The 13365-nt window shown below is 47.1% G+C and overlaps 1 protein-coding gene across 1 annotated transcript in view; it reads right to left on the bottom strand.

Annotated features, from left to right (window-relative positions):
- The window catches only part of LOC111156647 (jumonji and AT-rich interaction domain containing 2), a 258693-nt gene extending 256404 nt beyond the window's left edge, over positions 1–2289 (bottom strand). The window contains exon 1 of the mRNA XM_022517658.1: positions 1881–2289. Within this exon, the coding sequence (XP_022373366.1) occupies positions 1881–1925 (45 nt within the window). The 5' untranslated portion in view covers positions 1926–2289. The remainder of the gene's footprint in view (positions 1–1880) is intronic.
- Positions 2290–13365: the final 11076 nt, after the last annotated feature.

The raw sequence follows: 13365 nt of genomic DNA, 5'->3' as shown, positions 1-13365 counted from the left end.
CCCCTCCTAAACGGGAGGGCTACACGACGGCGTTGCGATCTTGGGCGTGCCGCCCTCCCGCGGGCCGGCCCGCGCCGAGCCCCGAGCCCGAGCCCCGGCAGCCCGGAGCCCAGCGCCGGAGCCCGCAGCCCGCAGCCCGCCCCCTACAGGCCACGCGCGCGCGCTCGCCCAGCCCCGGCCCAGCCCGCCGCGACCCCCGCAAGCCCTCCACTCCGCTGCCGGCTCGAGCACGTCGGGAACACGGGCTCGGCTCCGCGCCGCTCCCCCGCCGTCAACTCGTGCTCAGCCTCCCGCGGCCGCAGCCAACCACGGGCTCGCGGCCGGACGCCCGGACTCGACACAATCCACTGACTGCCAGCAACAAAAAAAAATCCCACCCCACACCGCTCTCCAACTTAGCGAGGTCTGGGATGGGGGTCGGGGGGAGGGGTGGGGGCGGCGGAGGCGGTTCTTGTCCAAGTTCTACCCCATTTGCTTTGTGGCTGCACCCGGATCGGACGTGCCCCGGGAAGGCGTCCACGCTCCAAGGCAAGGTTGTCTCCATGCAGTTTCTACAGCCCGAGTTTAAACTAGTCCTTTGCATTCTACCCAGCCCTCTGCAATGCGGATGTATTTTAATTCTTAAATTCTTTAGGGAACAGCTTTTTTAAGTTGAGCTTGATTATTTAACCTTGCATTTCTTTCATAGTTGAAGTTTACGTGCCTAGATTAGAATCAGCCCTCTAGAAGAGGCATTCGGCTTTTTCACTAAATGTATTTTTTTTTTTTTTTACAAAAACCACTGCCCCAAAGGTCATCTACCATTACACACATCACGCTTCTCATAAAGGGAAAATATTAACACCAATTTGTCGACTCGAGTTAAATAAAACTTTGTTATAACGTTGCATTATTCCTAGTGTATGTTCATTTGGGCTTTTTTTTTAAAAAATGGGCTCTTTGATTTAAAGCATGCAGCTAATCACCGATCACTCGAGTGCATATTTGGTTAATCCTCCGTCCCCCTCTACCCTCCCTCCCCCTAAACTTAAAAAAAAAAAAGCCATACACAAAACAAAAACACTCCCCATGCCAATCAAAACGTAGCTTGTACTATGCACAGAACAAATTTAACTATTCCAAGCCATTTAAATCTCTGAATAATCGCCCAATTTCAGAAGCCTAGTTAACAGGGATAATTTATTTGTAGTCACTTACACAGGCATTCACGTACCTACTTAGAAACATTAGCTATATTGTATGTCTTTTTCCCCTAAAACTGGAAACCATGAATTTTTAAATAAAACCAGTCCCATTATTAAAGTCAATCCCAACAAATGCATTCGCTGTAACATGATTCCCAACTGGTTTACGTTGCGAACCAAATAAGCCAAACGACCATATACATTAAATTTGATGTGCCAGTGCAAGGAACAAGATCGCCATAATCGGACCCTCGATTGCAACTTAAAGGTCTTCCAACACACACGCGTTACACGATTTTCCAAATAACATTAATAATAATAACACAAGCTCATTTGCATGCAAAGTGCAATATGGGGCCAAATCCGCCCGAGAATGCAGTTTAGTTACATTACCGCAGCCCCCCAACCCCCTCCCCAAGTACCACAAAATCCCTAGCCTTTCATCTAAAACTAGATTATGGTTGTGTCATTCGAGGTCAATTTATTCACTTGAGGTATCGCTACACCAATCTGTTTTTTCATCCAAACTAGGCAGACACGACTTTGCCTGAAAAGCCCTCTTTCAGAAAAGAAAGAAACAGCCTTATCGGACGCTGTGTTTAAAAACCCTTCAGCAGCAGAATTATCTATAAACTTGACATTCACAGCCATTGCTTAAAACTGCAAGTCAAAGGATGTGTTGTTAAGAGCACTTACGTATTTCTTCTGAATGATATTCCTCTTGGGTCTTTCCTTGCTCATTCTGAGATCCAAATGCTGATTGCAAAAGGGGACAATTGCTTCATGAATTAAAGCCGTCAGAAATTTGCAAAAAAATATCCTGGTGGTTTTTATTGTTGTTGGTGGTGGTTGATCTTGTAATCCGACTTTTCTTCCTCTTCCCCCAAAGCCCGATTCGCCTTGAAATAAATCCGAAATTGGGAAGAAAAAAAAAAAAAAGAGCCAAAGACGAACGAAGCAAACAAAAAAAAATTCACTTTAGTAAAACACTCATAATGGAAAATTTCCCCCGAAACACACACACACACACACAAAAAAAAACCGACGCCCTTCACTCCCCCCCTTTTTCCTCCAAAAACTACATCAGCGAAACGTGAAGGTCCTTAGTGTCTGATCTGTAGTTACATCTTGGAAAAGAAAAGGGAAAGATAAATAAAAAATGTTGGAAGTCACGTTTGTGCTGCAGCAGCAGTGCGAGCAGAAGAGTCAACTCCAGCGGCGGCGGCGGCGGCGGCAGCACCACAGCGAGGGCTCGCCGAGTCTCTTTTTTCCAAGCCCCCTAACCAATGAGAGAGAGGCTATCCAGCCCAACTTTAAATGGACTCTGCTTTTATACAAGTTAGGGCTCCTCGGGTAATTCCCCGACGGACGCTAGCCGAAAACTCCCACAGCTGAGCCACCAGGCGCCCGCCTACTCCGGCGCCGACCGACCCCGGCCCAGTCCGGAGGACCCCCGCAGCCCCGTCGACTAGACACCCGAGAAGCTTCGACGAACCCTTCCCGGGCAAACCCTCAGCCATCGCTCCCACGCCGAGCCTAGGAGTGGAATTGAGAGAGGCTCCCTAGCCCAATGCATGGCACGCTCGGTCGCTCCACCTCACCCCCTTCCCCAGCTTGCCGCTCACCCCACAACCGCCACACGCCAGCCCCCGCCACTGCCCTCGCGTCTACCTGCAGCCGGGCCGCTGGATACCAGTGCCCCAGGACGCCTGGCCCCGGGGAGAGCCGCCTATTCCCGGGGCACCTTAGAATAGTCCCCTTGATCTTCTGGAAGTTGTAGTCCCCCGACTACAAAATGGCTATGGCCACGGGAGCTAGGAACTACAATTCCCAGCCTGCCCCGCAAGCCTGTCACTCAACTCCCCACCCTCCTCCTCGCCCCCTCCCCCTCACCGGCCCTGCCAACAAACGCTTGGATGTGTCCCGCGTGTGACACCGCTAGAGGCTGGCTCGGGATTGGCCCGCAGAGCGTGTGGTCCGCGAGCGAGGAACTCCCCACGCCGGCCCGCCCCCGCCCCCGGGCCCCGGCCCCCCTCCCCCGGCGGCGCCCCGCCCCCACCCACGGCGCGAACCGCCTGTGGAATCGAGGAATCGCGCGCGCGCCGGCCGGAGCCGAGCGGCGGGGGAGGGACGCGAGGCTTCTAGGGGGAAGGCCTCGGAGCGTGGCGGCGCGGGGGGCGGTGGCGGCGAGGGGTTGGAGCCCGTCCTAAGGAAAACTGGGCCACGCACCAAGAGGAATCCTCGGTGCGAACTAGTTGATCGGCGGCGCCTGCTGCCTGTGCCGCGCAGCCGGTGTCAGCTCAGGACACCGCCTCGCGTATTCGCACACGGCGTGCTGCGGCCCGGCCCGGGGTAGGCTGAGGTCACCTCGGCCGGCGCCCCGCAGCCGCACGCGCTGGAAGGCCACCTCCTGGCGCGGCACGCGGCCCGCCAGCTGAGCCCGGCGTCGGGGGTGGCCGGGAAGGGCCCCGGGCCGGCCGCCTCCAGCGAGAGAGAACCCGCCCGGGACGTCCCGCTCGAGCTCTGCCCTCAGAGCCTGGCGCCGGGGGTGCCCGCGGGCGAACGAGGCTAACGCGCGGAGGGAGCCGCCCGGCCGTGCAGACTGCAGGGAAGCGTCTGGAACGCCGAGTGCGGGGAACGTGCACCGCGCGGGCCACGCGGGAGCCGCCTTCTACCTGCCTCTGCCCCCGATGTGCTTATTTAATAGCTGCCGGGAAGGAAGGAGCAGGGCCCCCGCTCTGTCTCCTCGGGCCTTCGCCTTTTCAAAAGTTCGTCAAGTCTTACGCAGCCATTGTGCATCATAAATTTCCTTGTTTTAAGTGTGGCTGCGGAGAAGTCATGTTTTAAATTACCTTCTCTCAGGCTCCCCTCCGGGTAAATGAAAAGTGGGGTCACTCACACAGGCTCATGCTCGCTGCGATATGTCTTACTCTCCTTCCCATCCCGTGGATTCTCCTTACCTTGAACGGAGAACTACTCCTCCGGCAACACAATCGGTTAGGTTTTTATGGGCCCCGGCGTTTCAGGAGGTGACCGTGGCCTAGAAAGGTCTCCGAAACGGGTGGTGAGAGACCTGGATTCAAATCACACCCTAACCCTCACTAAAAGGCGGGCCGGTGGCTTCTCCGAGCTTGTTGGCCTCGTCCGCGGATTCCGGGAGACCAGACCTTAAGGGGGGGGATTATGTAATAACATTAACTTAGCTAAAGGACCAGCCCCGTTATAGGAACCTCTCGGTAAACGAATGAAAATGCCTTTTTCAAAGGCTTTTAAATTATTGCTCTACCTTTTAAAAAAAAATCTGAATGCCTTTAAAAAAAAACAAAACAATTTTGTCTTACATTCATTTCACAATCAGAAAAATAAGTGGCCTTCTGTGCCTCGATATTGCAAAACTTGTTTGCCGGGGCCATTTGCTCGGGAGGACTCAACAGACTCCACTGTTCAGGACTGGCCACCCAAGTGACTTTATGCTTAGGTTACAACGAGGTGTTTTCGAAAGATTTTCTGATCATTACGACCTGTATACTGGAGGTCTGCGCTCCTCCACAGTGTTATGGTTTTAACCAGTTTTCTGGAGGTTTAATGTCAGATCTGTCATTCCCCAGGCAAAATATGAAAGAACAAAGGTGGGTTTCTTCTTGGTTTCCTGAGCCAGCCCTGAGGCTGGGCCGCTCTGTCCCAGGCCTGGGAACTCCCCTGCTGGGCTACCAACTTCAGGTCACCACACACACAAACTAAAAACCCTTCTAGCTGAGGCTTGAGGGCAGGGGAAAGGAAGGAATTCGCTCCTTTCCAAAAGATTTGGATAACATTCCTGTTGTTTTGCGTGAAAACGAAAACAGATCGGCCTTTTTGGTGATTTAAAGCTTTTCCTGTTGCAGAAGGCACTGTCTCCTGATGGACATCCTTTCCCCTACTACTTTGGCAAAGTTGTGTATAACCTTTCCTTTCTTTTTCCTTTTTTGTTTGTTTGTTTTCTTTGAATCTAATGGACTCTCTCCTGATGATTTTAACTCCTCACAGCACTTCTCTTGATGCCTTCCAAGTCAGGGCAGTAGGGAGGGGAAGGATGGAGGGAAGACCTCACTGGGTGCATGGCTCCTAGAGGACCTGCCAGCACCTGTCCTCATCCCTGAAGACACACAGAGAAGCCTTAAAGTCCTTTGTGAAGAAACACACAGCTGAGTACAAAAGGCAGACTTAACAGTGGATAGGGATACCCCTAAAAAGTGCTAATTCACTGGGGCACCTGGGTGGCTCAGTCAGTGAAGCGTCTGCCTTCGGCTCAGTTCATGATCCCAGGGTGCTGAGATCAAGTCCCACATCAGGCTCCTTGCTCAACGGGGAGTCTGCTTCTCCCTCTCCCTTTGCTCTTCCCCCACTGCTTGTGCTCTCTCACTCTCTCCCAAATAAGTAAATTAAAAAAAAAAAAAGTGCTAATTAGCAATAGGGAAAAACGTGCTAAAGGGAACTCAACACTTCTAGTTTCCCTAGGAACTAGGGAGTTTTGAAGGTTGAGTAGGGGTTCAGTAGTTTGAAGGAAGCCAAGCAACTCTGCAGCATGGAAGAAAAAAAAATTATAAGAACTCCAAAAACACCAAATTTATGCATAGGACACAATTTGTGTTTGGGAGTGACTAGAGATAAAATTCCTAGAGGTAAGCAGGAGCCAGGACCAGAAAGGCTCAGTATGCCAGGCAAAGGAGTTTGAACTTTGCCCAGAGCCTAAATGGAACCTTAGGATTTTCACTGGAGTTTTAAAGCAGATTTGTGTTTTTGGAGAGTAGTTCTGCCTGTATGAGAGATGAAATTAAGCATTGGAGAAAAGAAAGAGACTGGAGGCAGGCAGCCTAGAAACCCATTGCAATGTTACTGCATAAATGAGGTGAGAAATGGTTATGATCTGACCCCAGTGACAGAGGAAATACATAGAGAGCAGAGGACAAGTTGAGAAATATTTAGAATGTCAAAAGTCCAACGGACTTGGGAACTGGTTAGCTGGAGGGAATGGTAACTAACAGGGTAGAGTCTAAAATGGTTCCTTAATCTTACTTTTTATGCTCTTTTATATTTAGGTTAATTAGCTACTCTGGGAAGAATGGGAACGTGAAGGAGGGAAAGAGGAAGAGGTGGCAAATCATCAGACACAGATAAGAGCAGGCACTCACTCTTCTGGGTTCACATCTGGACAAGTGATCATATTAACATGGGCTTTCTAGCCTACCATCCAGTTTAGAATAAGAACTGACAGGGAGGGGCACCTAGGTAGCTCAGTCGGTTAAGCGTCTGCCTTTGGCTCAGGACATGAACCCAGGGGCCTGGGATTGAGTCCCACAATGGGCTCTGTAATAATCCATAGTCCTACATTACATACATATTCCCTCTTAATCCAGGAAATGGCACAGATTACCCCACCTGCTTCCAAAAACCAATCACGTGCATGGTTCTCTCAAGAAACAAGACTCCTCTTCCGCAGAAATCTTTCCCTAACAGTACGTATTTCACCCCTTTATATCGTATACTAACTTGCTCACATTCTCCAGTTTAGTCTTATGTTCCCATCTCTTCTCTCCAAATAAAAAAAAAAAGCTTTCCAAAGTCAGAGACCATGTTACCTACTTCTCCTATGCTCCCCAAAGCTCCAGAGACCTCCTAGAATTTGGAAGTATCCGGTAAATGTTTACTACTGAATATTTCACCGAAACTGTAATGGCCACTTATTTAGACCACTGGCCAGCCCTCTGGTCTTACTGTCACCTCCAATTCCATTCTGGAACACTACTACTTCCCCTCTTGCAGTATCCAAATCCAATATCGCCTTGTACGCTCTTCCCTGGCCACAGTCCTATGGCCAGTTCAGCCTGGCTGTGTGGCTTACTCATTCCTGTGTTCTCATTGCCCTTGTTACTTCAGTCACATTTTTTTTTTTAAGAGTGAGTTATTTATTTATTTATTTATTTATTTATTTATTTATTTATTTGGGAGCGGTGAAGGGGGAGGCGTGGAGGGAAGGGAGAAAATCTACAGCCGACTCCTTGCTGAGGGCAGAGACCCCTGCGGGGCTAGATCCCACACAGTGAATTCACAACCCAAGCCAAAATCAAAAGTCAGATCCTTAACTGCCTGAACCACCCTGGCGCCCCAGGCACATTTTTTAAAAATAAAAATGGTATATGTTTAAGGTGTACAACATGATATTTTGATGTGCATATTCACTTTGAATGACTGCTGCAGTTGAGCTAATTAACATACCGATCCCCTCACCTGGTTATGATCAGCCATATTTTTTGAGCTTTAAAATGTTGTTCCATGTTTTCTTGTTTTCTGATGATGTCATTTGTATATCTTGTGTCTCCTAACTAGATTGAAAGTTTCATGGAGCTGTGATTCGTCTCATAGTCCGATAACCCTTGGCAATGAGCCCAACCCCTGGATGGGAATCAGATGTTTGTAATATTAACTTTGTGAGTGACCTTAAGCCATTCACTTGACCCCTCTGGACCTCAGCTTCATCATCTATAAAACGAGAGGGTTAAATTCAATTATCACTGAAGACATTTCTGGATCCAACATGCTCTAATCTTACTTTCACCTTCGTACTGTGCTTCGTTGCTCCCCTCTCGGTGCTGGCCTCTAAGTCAGACTTAAGTAGACAGTTCTTGAGTAGGAACTGCTGGGGCAACTTTCTTTATACCTGTACATTAATAATTTTTAAATATAATCTTTATTTCTCTGTGATATCTAGTGATACATTTTTATAGTCTTTAAAGCACAGTCATAATAATACCATTTAATCCATAAAACAACCTGGATCCACATTGGTATTACCGTCCTGACTCTTCCAGTGTAAAAGTACATGTAAAGAGGTTGCAAACTGCTCAAGGTCATACACAGAGTAGGGTGACAGTGCCAGGAGTCAAATCCAGTGTTCCTGGCTCCACATCCCGCCCTGGTTTCCCAAAGCGTGATCCAAGACGCATCATTCCACGAAATGTTACTAAATATGGCTGGAAAGAAAGGCATGCTTTGACAAAATAGATGTGGAAATTGCTAGCTCACACAAAGATAACTTGATTACCGTAGGATGTTTTCAATCAATCTCAAAAAGGCATACAGTTTTCCAAACTTATTTGGCCACAGAGGCATTTTTTTAAAAGATCTTATTTATTTATGAGAGAGTGAGTGAGAGAGAGAATGAGCAGTGGGGAGGGGCAGAAGGAGAGGGAGAAGCAGGCTCCCCACTGAGCAGGGAGTAGGGACTCCATCCCAGGACCTTGAGATCATGACCTGAACCAAAGGAAGATACTTAACCCACTGAGCCACCCAGGCGCCCCCCAAGAAGTCTTTTTTTTTTTTTTTTAAGAAAGAGCTTGTGGGGGTACCTGGGGGCTCAGTTGGTTAAGAGTCCAACTCTTGATTTGGGTTTGGGTCATGATCTCAGGGCAGAGGGACTCCACACTCAGGGCAGAGTCTGGTTAAGATTCTCACTCCCTCTCCCTTTGCATTCCCACCTCACGCTTGGGCGTGCATGCTCTCAAATAAATAAATAAAACAAATCTTTAAATTAAAAAAAAAAAAAAAAGAAGTAGCTTATACCCACAGAACAGTGTTGGAGACATACTTCACCCAATAGGATGAATTTATGTTTCATAAATGATTGCTGAACTGACAATAATTCTTACCTAAGTGACTGAATACTTTATGTGAAGTTTCTAATTTTATATAGGTCTGCCTTCATAGGTGGGGGAAGGGAGTAATGAAGAGGGATGTAAAAAATAATCTTTGACTGACATCAGGTTTATAAATAACTATGAGCCAGTGTGCTGAGAAGTTAGGGGCTTCTGTTGAAAGAAGGTAGAACAGCTATTTCAAGCTGACTGAGATTTGCAAGAGTATTTTAAAACACACTAGGAGGTAAACTCAGAAGTAAACAGCCTTCTTAAGAGTGAGTGATGTCAAGGAGACATTAGTTCTTTTTGTTATTCCCTGCTTCCTGTCCCTGAATTTACAGTCTGATTTATCAAGCCTCACTAAAATGCCACAGTGTAAACCCAACACAATAAAATGATGTTTTTAAAATCTGGTTGTCAGTGGACCTTGTTTACATGAGTCACTGAAAGTCCCTGGTTCTCTGGATAATTTGAAATTTTTGGATTGTCATTACTATTCTGCTTAGACTGCCTCTCCTGTTACTGCAAGAGACCTGGCCCTGATTCAGAAACTCTGGTAAAGGAGCCAAGACGGGAAACCTGCAGTTCCTAAGAATAGAAGTTACTGTTTATAATAATACTGTACTCTGTGTTTAGGGGGAAAAAATCTTAGGAGCGATCAACTAATCCACAGGAAATCATTAGGAGGAAACTGAGTCACAGAGGTTACCGGGCTCCCTTACGTTGGCAGGGATAGTGGGGGAGGAGTCGTATTCAAGCGGACACTTTCTCTTGCGAGTGAAAGAAGCCCCAATGAAAATGGCTACCAGAAAAATGGGGGGGAGCGGGGTGGGGTCCACCTAGCTGGGAAGTCCAGGGTCAGAGTTTCAGGGATACAAATAATGTCCATCTTTCTACCCTCCCTCCTTCCTTTTAGTTCTCTCTCCATTCACCTTTACATTTCCTCCTCCTGTCGGCCTCTCTGGCCCCTCCATGCAGCCAGTGAGGATAGCCTCAAAGAAAACACTTCTTTCCCACTGGGAGTGTGGGGGGTAGGGCAGAGGTGGTTATCAGAAGGAGTGGAAGGAAAATACTCTGGGCTGCAAAAAAGGGACCACGATCACACCCACCGCAGAACATTCGTTCTTCAACCTGTCCAAGCCTCAGCCCTGGGCAGGTAAGAGAACAGTGCCCTTTCACCAGTCAGGAGCCTAAGGAGTCTTGCTCTCTGCTGCCTGGGGCTGCACTCGTTCAAGCCCACTTCCAAAAAGTTTACGTTTTTCACAGACACAAGGCTCACACCAAGATGCTGCTTGATCTTCCTATCAGACACTTCCGCCCACAGCTCCAAGGCATCCATGTGCGGATCAACAAAAACACAGCCAACCTCCTGCAAAACCGTAACGTCTGCCAAGATTATATTGTTTTTTTTCCCCAAAACCTAAATGTTTCTAAAACCCCAGATTCACCTACATCTTTACAGAAACCTGGAGCGATCTCCCTTTCTGATCCCACACACATACACACACACACACAGTAAAACATCATAAAAAAACTCAGACATCAGCAGTTACACTATGACGGAAACTTAGTGGATTATTAATTTCCAGATGTTTGTCTTCCTCTCAATTGTCAAGGATTCACTGAGAGAAAACATTTGTTGAACATTTATTAAGGACGCAAAATTAAACGCAGACCTTGTCCTCAAAGCATGCTTTTTGTGCACTAAGAATTTTGTCCCTTGTAACAAGAAATGGCAAGGAAGACAAAAGGCCTGGGAAGACATTTACAGGTAGAAGTGGGGGTGGGAGGACCTCTAGGCTCTACTCAGCTGAGGGCTGGCCATGAGTTGCTCTGGTCTTGATCCTGACAGTGGTCCCCATTCCTTAACTCCAAACCTTGTCCACTTATCCCTCAACCCTAAGGCTCATAGATGCCAACCAAGGACCCAGAAGTTCAGCAACCTCCACCCCCATTTTTTTTCTTGCCTTCTAACTTATATTTGTTCATTCTTTCATTGGTCTGTTTATTAATCCAAAGAGTACTTGAGAAGGGCTTCCAGTGCTCCCTTCTCCATGCTCTCCCTTCTGTTCATCCTTGCAGGCCTCCTGACTGAGCAAAGCAGAGCTTCTGTTGCCTTTAGCCCAGCTGTCCTCGAGTAGGAAAAGCAGCCAGGGTGGGACAAGGGGAGAAGCACGGACTGTCAGGGAAATCCAGAGAACTTGAGACAAGACAAAGGAACCCGGATTACCAGAATCTGGCCTTTGCTTTTACAAAATGACCCTGTTTTTAATGTATGTGTGTATGTTCCTGTGGGTAAGATAAGGGAAGAAAGGCTTCTAAACTGGTGTCTAGCATCTAGAGAATTTGGGGCATGTATGATTCTAGATAAATACAGGTATCAAGAGAAAAACTATAAAACCAGGGTGATTGTTTAACACAGGATGGCTTGATGGCAAGATTATGCTGGGAATCTGAAGGCTTGAGGTTTAGTTTCAGCTTTTTGTGACCTTGGACCAGTCACTTGGCTAGGCCTGCCTTCGTTTGTGAAAAAAAGGAACTGACCTAGAGGTTCCCTGAAGACCTTTGCAAATGTAACATTCTGTGATTACATACAAAACAATATTAATCTTGGTAATCGGTGATCATACCAGTTTTATACAACACGGTTAATGTTGTTGTAAATTTTTAGTACCAGCAGTGAATTCTTAGTGCATAAACTATGGACATGGTTTATGCAGTGTTCATAGACTCATAGTACATAAACAGACATCCTTATCAGAAACGTCAGGGAAGGAAAGCCAGGGAGGGAGGGAAAGATGAGGGAGGGGAGGAAGGGAAGGATGGGGGGAGGGGACAAACATTAGTCACAGTCATGCTTTGGACACTCTGTGTGGATCAATATTTTTGAAGATGAGACTAGAGTCCCATTCGGTAAGGGAATCCGTAACTCTCAGGCAACCTAGGACCCAGACTTGGTCCCCTGGGTTCCTCTCGACGTAGAAGGCAGGAGAAACCATGAGGAAGGAGGCTAGATTTTCTGAAGTTACTACCAAGTCGATCCTTGGAGAGTTCTCCGCCACGTCAATTGCCTGCACCTGTGCCAGGCTTTCCAGGTGTCAGACATAGATGATCAGGATCACATTCCTCACACTTACAAAGCACCTAGCACTTACCTAGCAAAGTATCTATCACAGAGTGGAGAAATTGCTTCTTAAATAAATGAATGGAATTTGGCACTGTGCCAATTATCATCTTGTTCACAAATAATTCCCTGTGCATCTGGAGTGCTCTTTCAAATGGGTCAGCTCCACCAAGCATTTGCAATTATAGAGGAAGTGAAACTGTTTGACAAGTGGCATTTAAAAGAGCTCCATCTTTGCTTTCCAGCCAGCACTTGTCTTACAAAATGTCCAAAGAAGGGAGGACGCAACAAGAAATTACCGAAATACTTCAGTAGTGTAACAAGCCCAGACATCTTCATATGGTGAGTCTAAAACTCAAGACCAGTATAGATACATTCATCTGACAAGTGGTATTTGTCTGCTGCTGTTATGGACTGAATGGTGTCCGCCTTCCCCCTAAAAATTAACCTGTTGAATGCCTACCCCTCAGTACCTCAGAATTGTTTGCATTTGGAAGTAGGGTCTTTAAAGAGGTCATGAAGTTAAAATGAGGTCATTGGGGTGAGCCCTAATCCAGTATGGCCAGGGTCCTTACAAAAGGGGAAATTGGGACGGACACACACAAAAGAGGGAAGACCAGGAGGGGAAGGAGAGAAGGCGGCCATCTTACAAGCCAATATGAGAGGCTTCAGAAGAAATCAATTCCACTGACACCTTGGTCTTGGACTTCTAGCTTCCAGAAGTGCGGGGAGAATACATTTCTGTTGTTTAAGCCATTCGGTCTTTGGTACTTTGTAATGGCAATGCCAGCAAAGTAATACAGTTGCCTTGTAAATTAAACCTTTGATATATGGAAATAAAACTAACTGGTGACCCGTAAGGGCCTGATGTTGTTGTTTTTCTAGTCACGGGGATAGGTTGTGTGGCTCTATTTTCCCTCCCACTTATGCTGAGACATAAATTTTCAAGATGATATTTGAGATTAGGATCCTCCATTGAAGATACTCCCAGCCCTCGGTCTCTTAGCCATGGTCTTTCTGGGGAACATGGGTATGGGGAGTGTAGTGGGGAGGGTAAGAAATGAAGTTCTTACTTCTCTGTGTTGCGGCCCAAGGATGGGTCTGATATTTACAGCCAGCACAAGGGCTTAAGAAAACTACCTTGTTCTTCCCAAGAACTAGAAACATCCATTGGCTATTTAAGGGGTTTTTCCTGCTAAAGAATAGGAAGGAAGGGTTTCAAAAAGATAGAATTACTTTCTCTGACTAAAAATTTTCTTTTCCTACCCCAGTTTTTAAATAAAGAAACAGCCAAAGTATTTCATCTTTCTGGTTTAGTAAATGGGTTTATACTGTGATAGCATGTTATTTAAGCACAATTTAAATGTCTATAATTGTTGACATA

The sequence above is a fragment of the Enhydra lutris genome, unplaced genomic scaffold (genome assembly GCF_002288905.1).
Source record: "Enhydra lutris kenyoni isolate GAN:26980312 unplaced genomic scaffold, ASM228890v2 scaffoldscaffold48, whole genome shotgun sequence".
Classification (NCBI taxonomy): domain Eukaryota; kingdom Metazoa; phylum Chordata; class Mammalia; order Carnivora; family Mustelidae; genus Enhydra; species Enhydra lutris.
The sequence above is the reverse complement of the archived record's forward strand: the minus strand, read 5'-3'. Positions and strand labels throughout refer to the sequence as shown.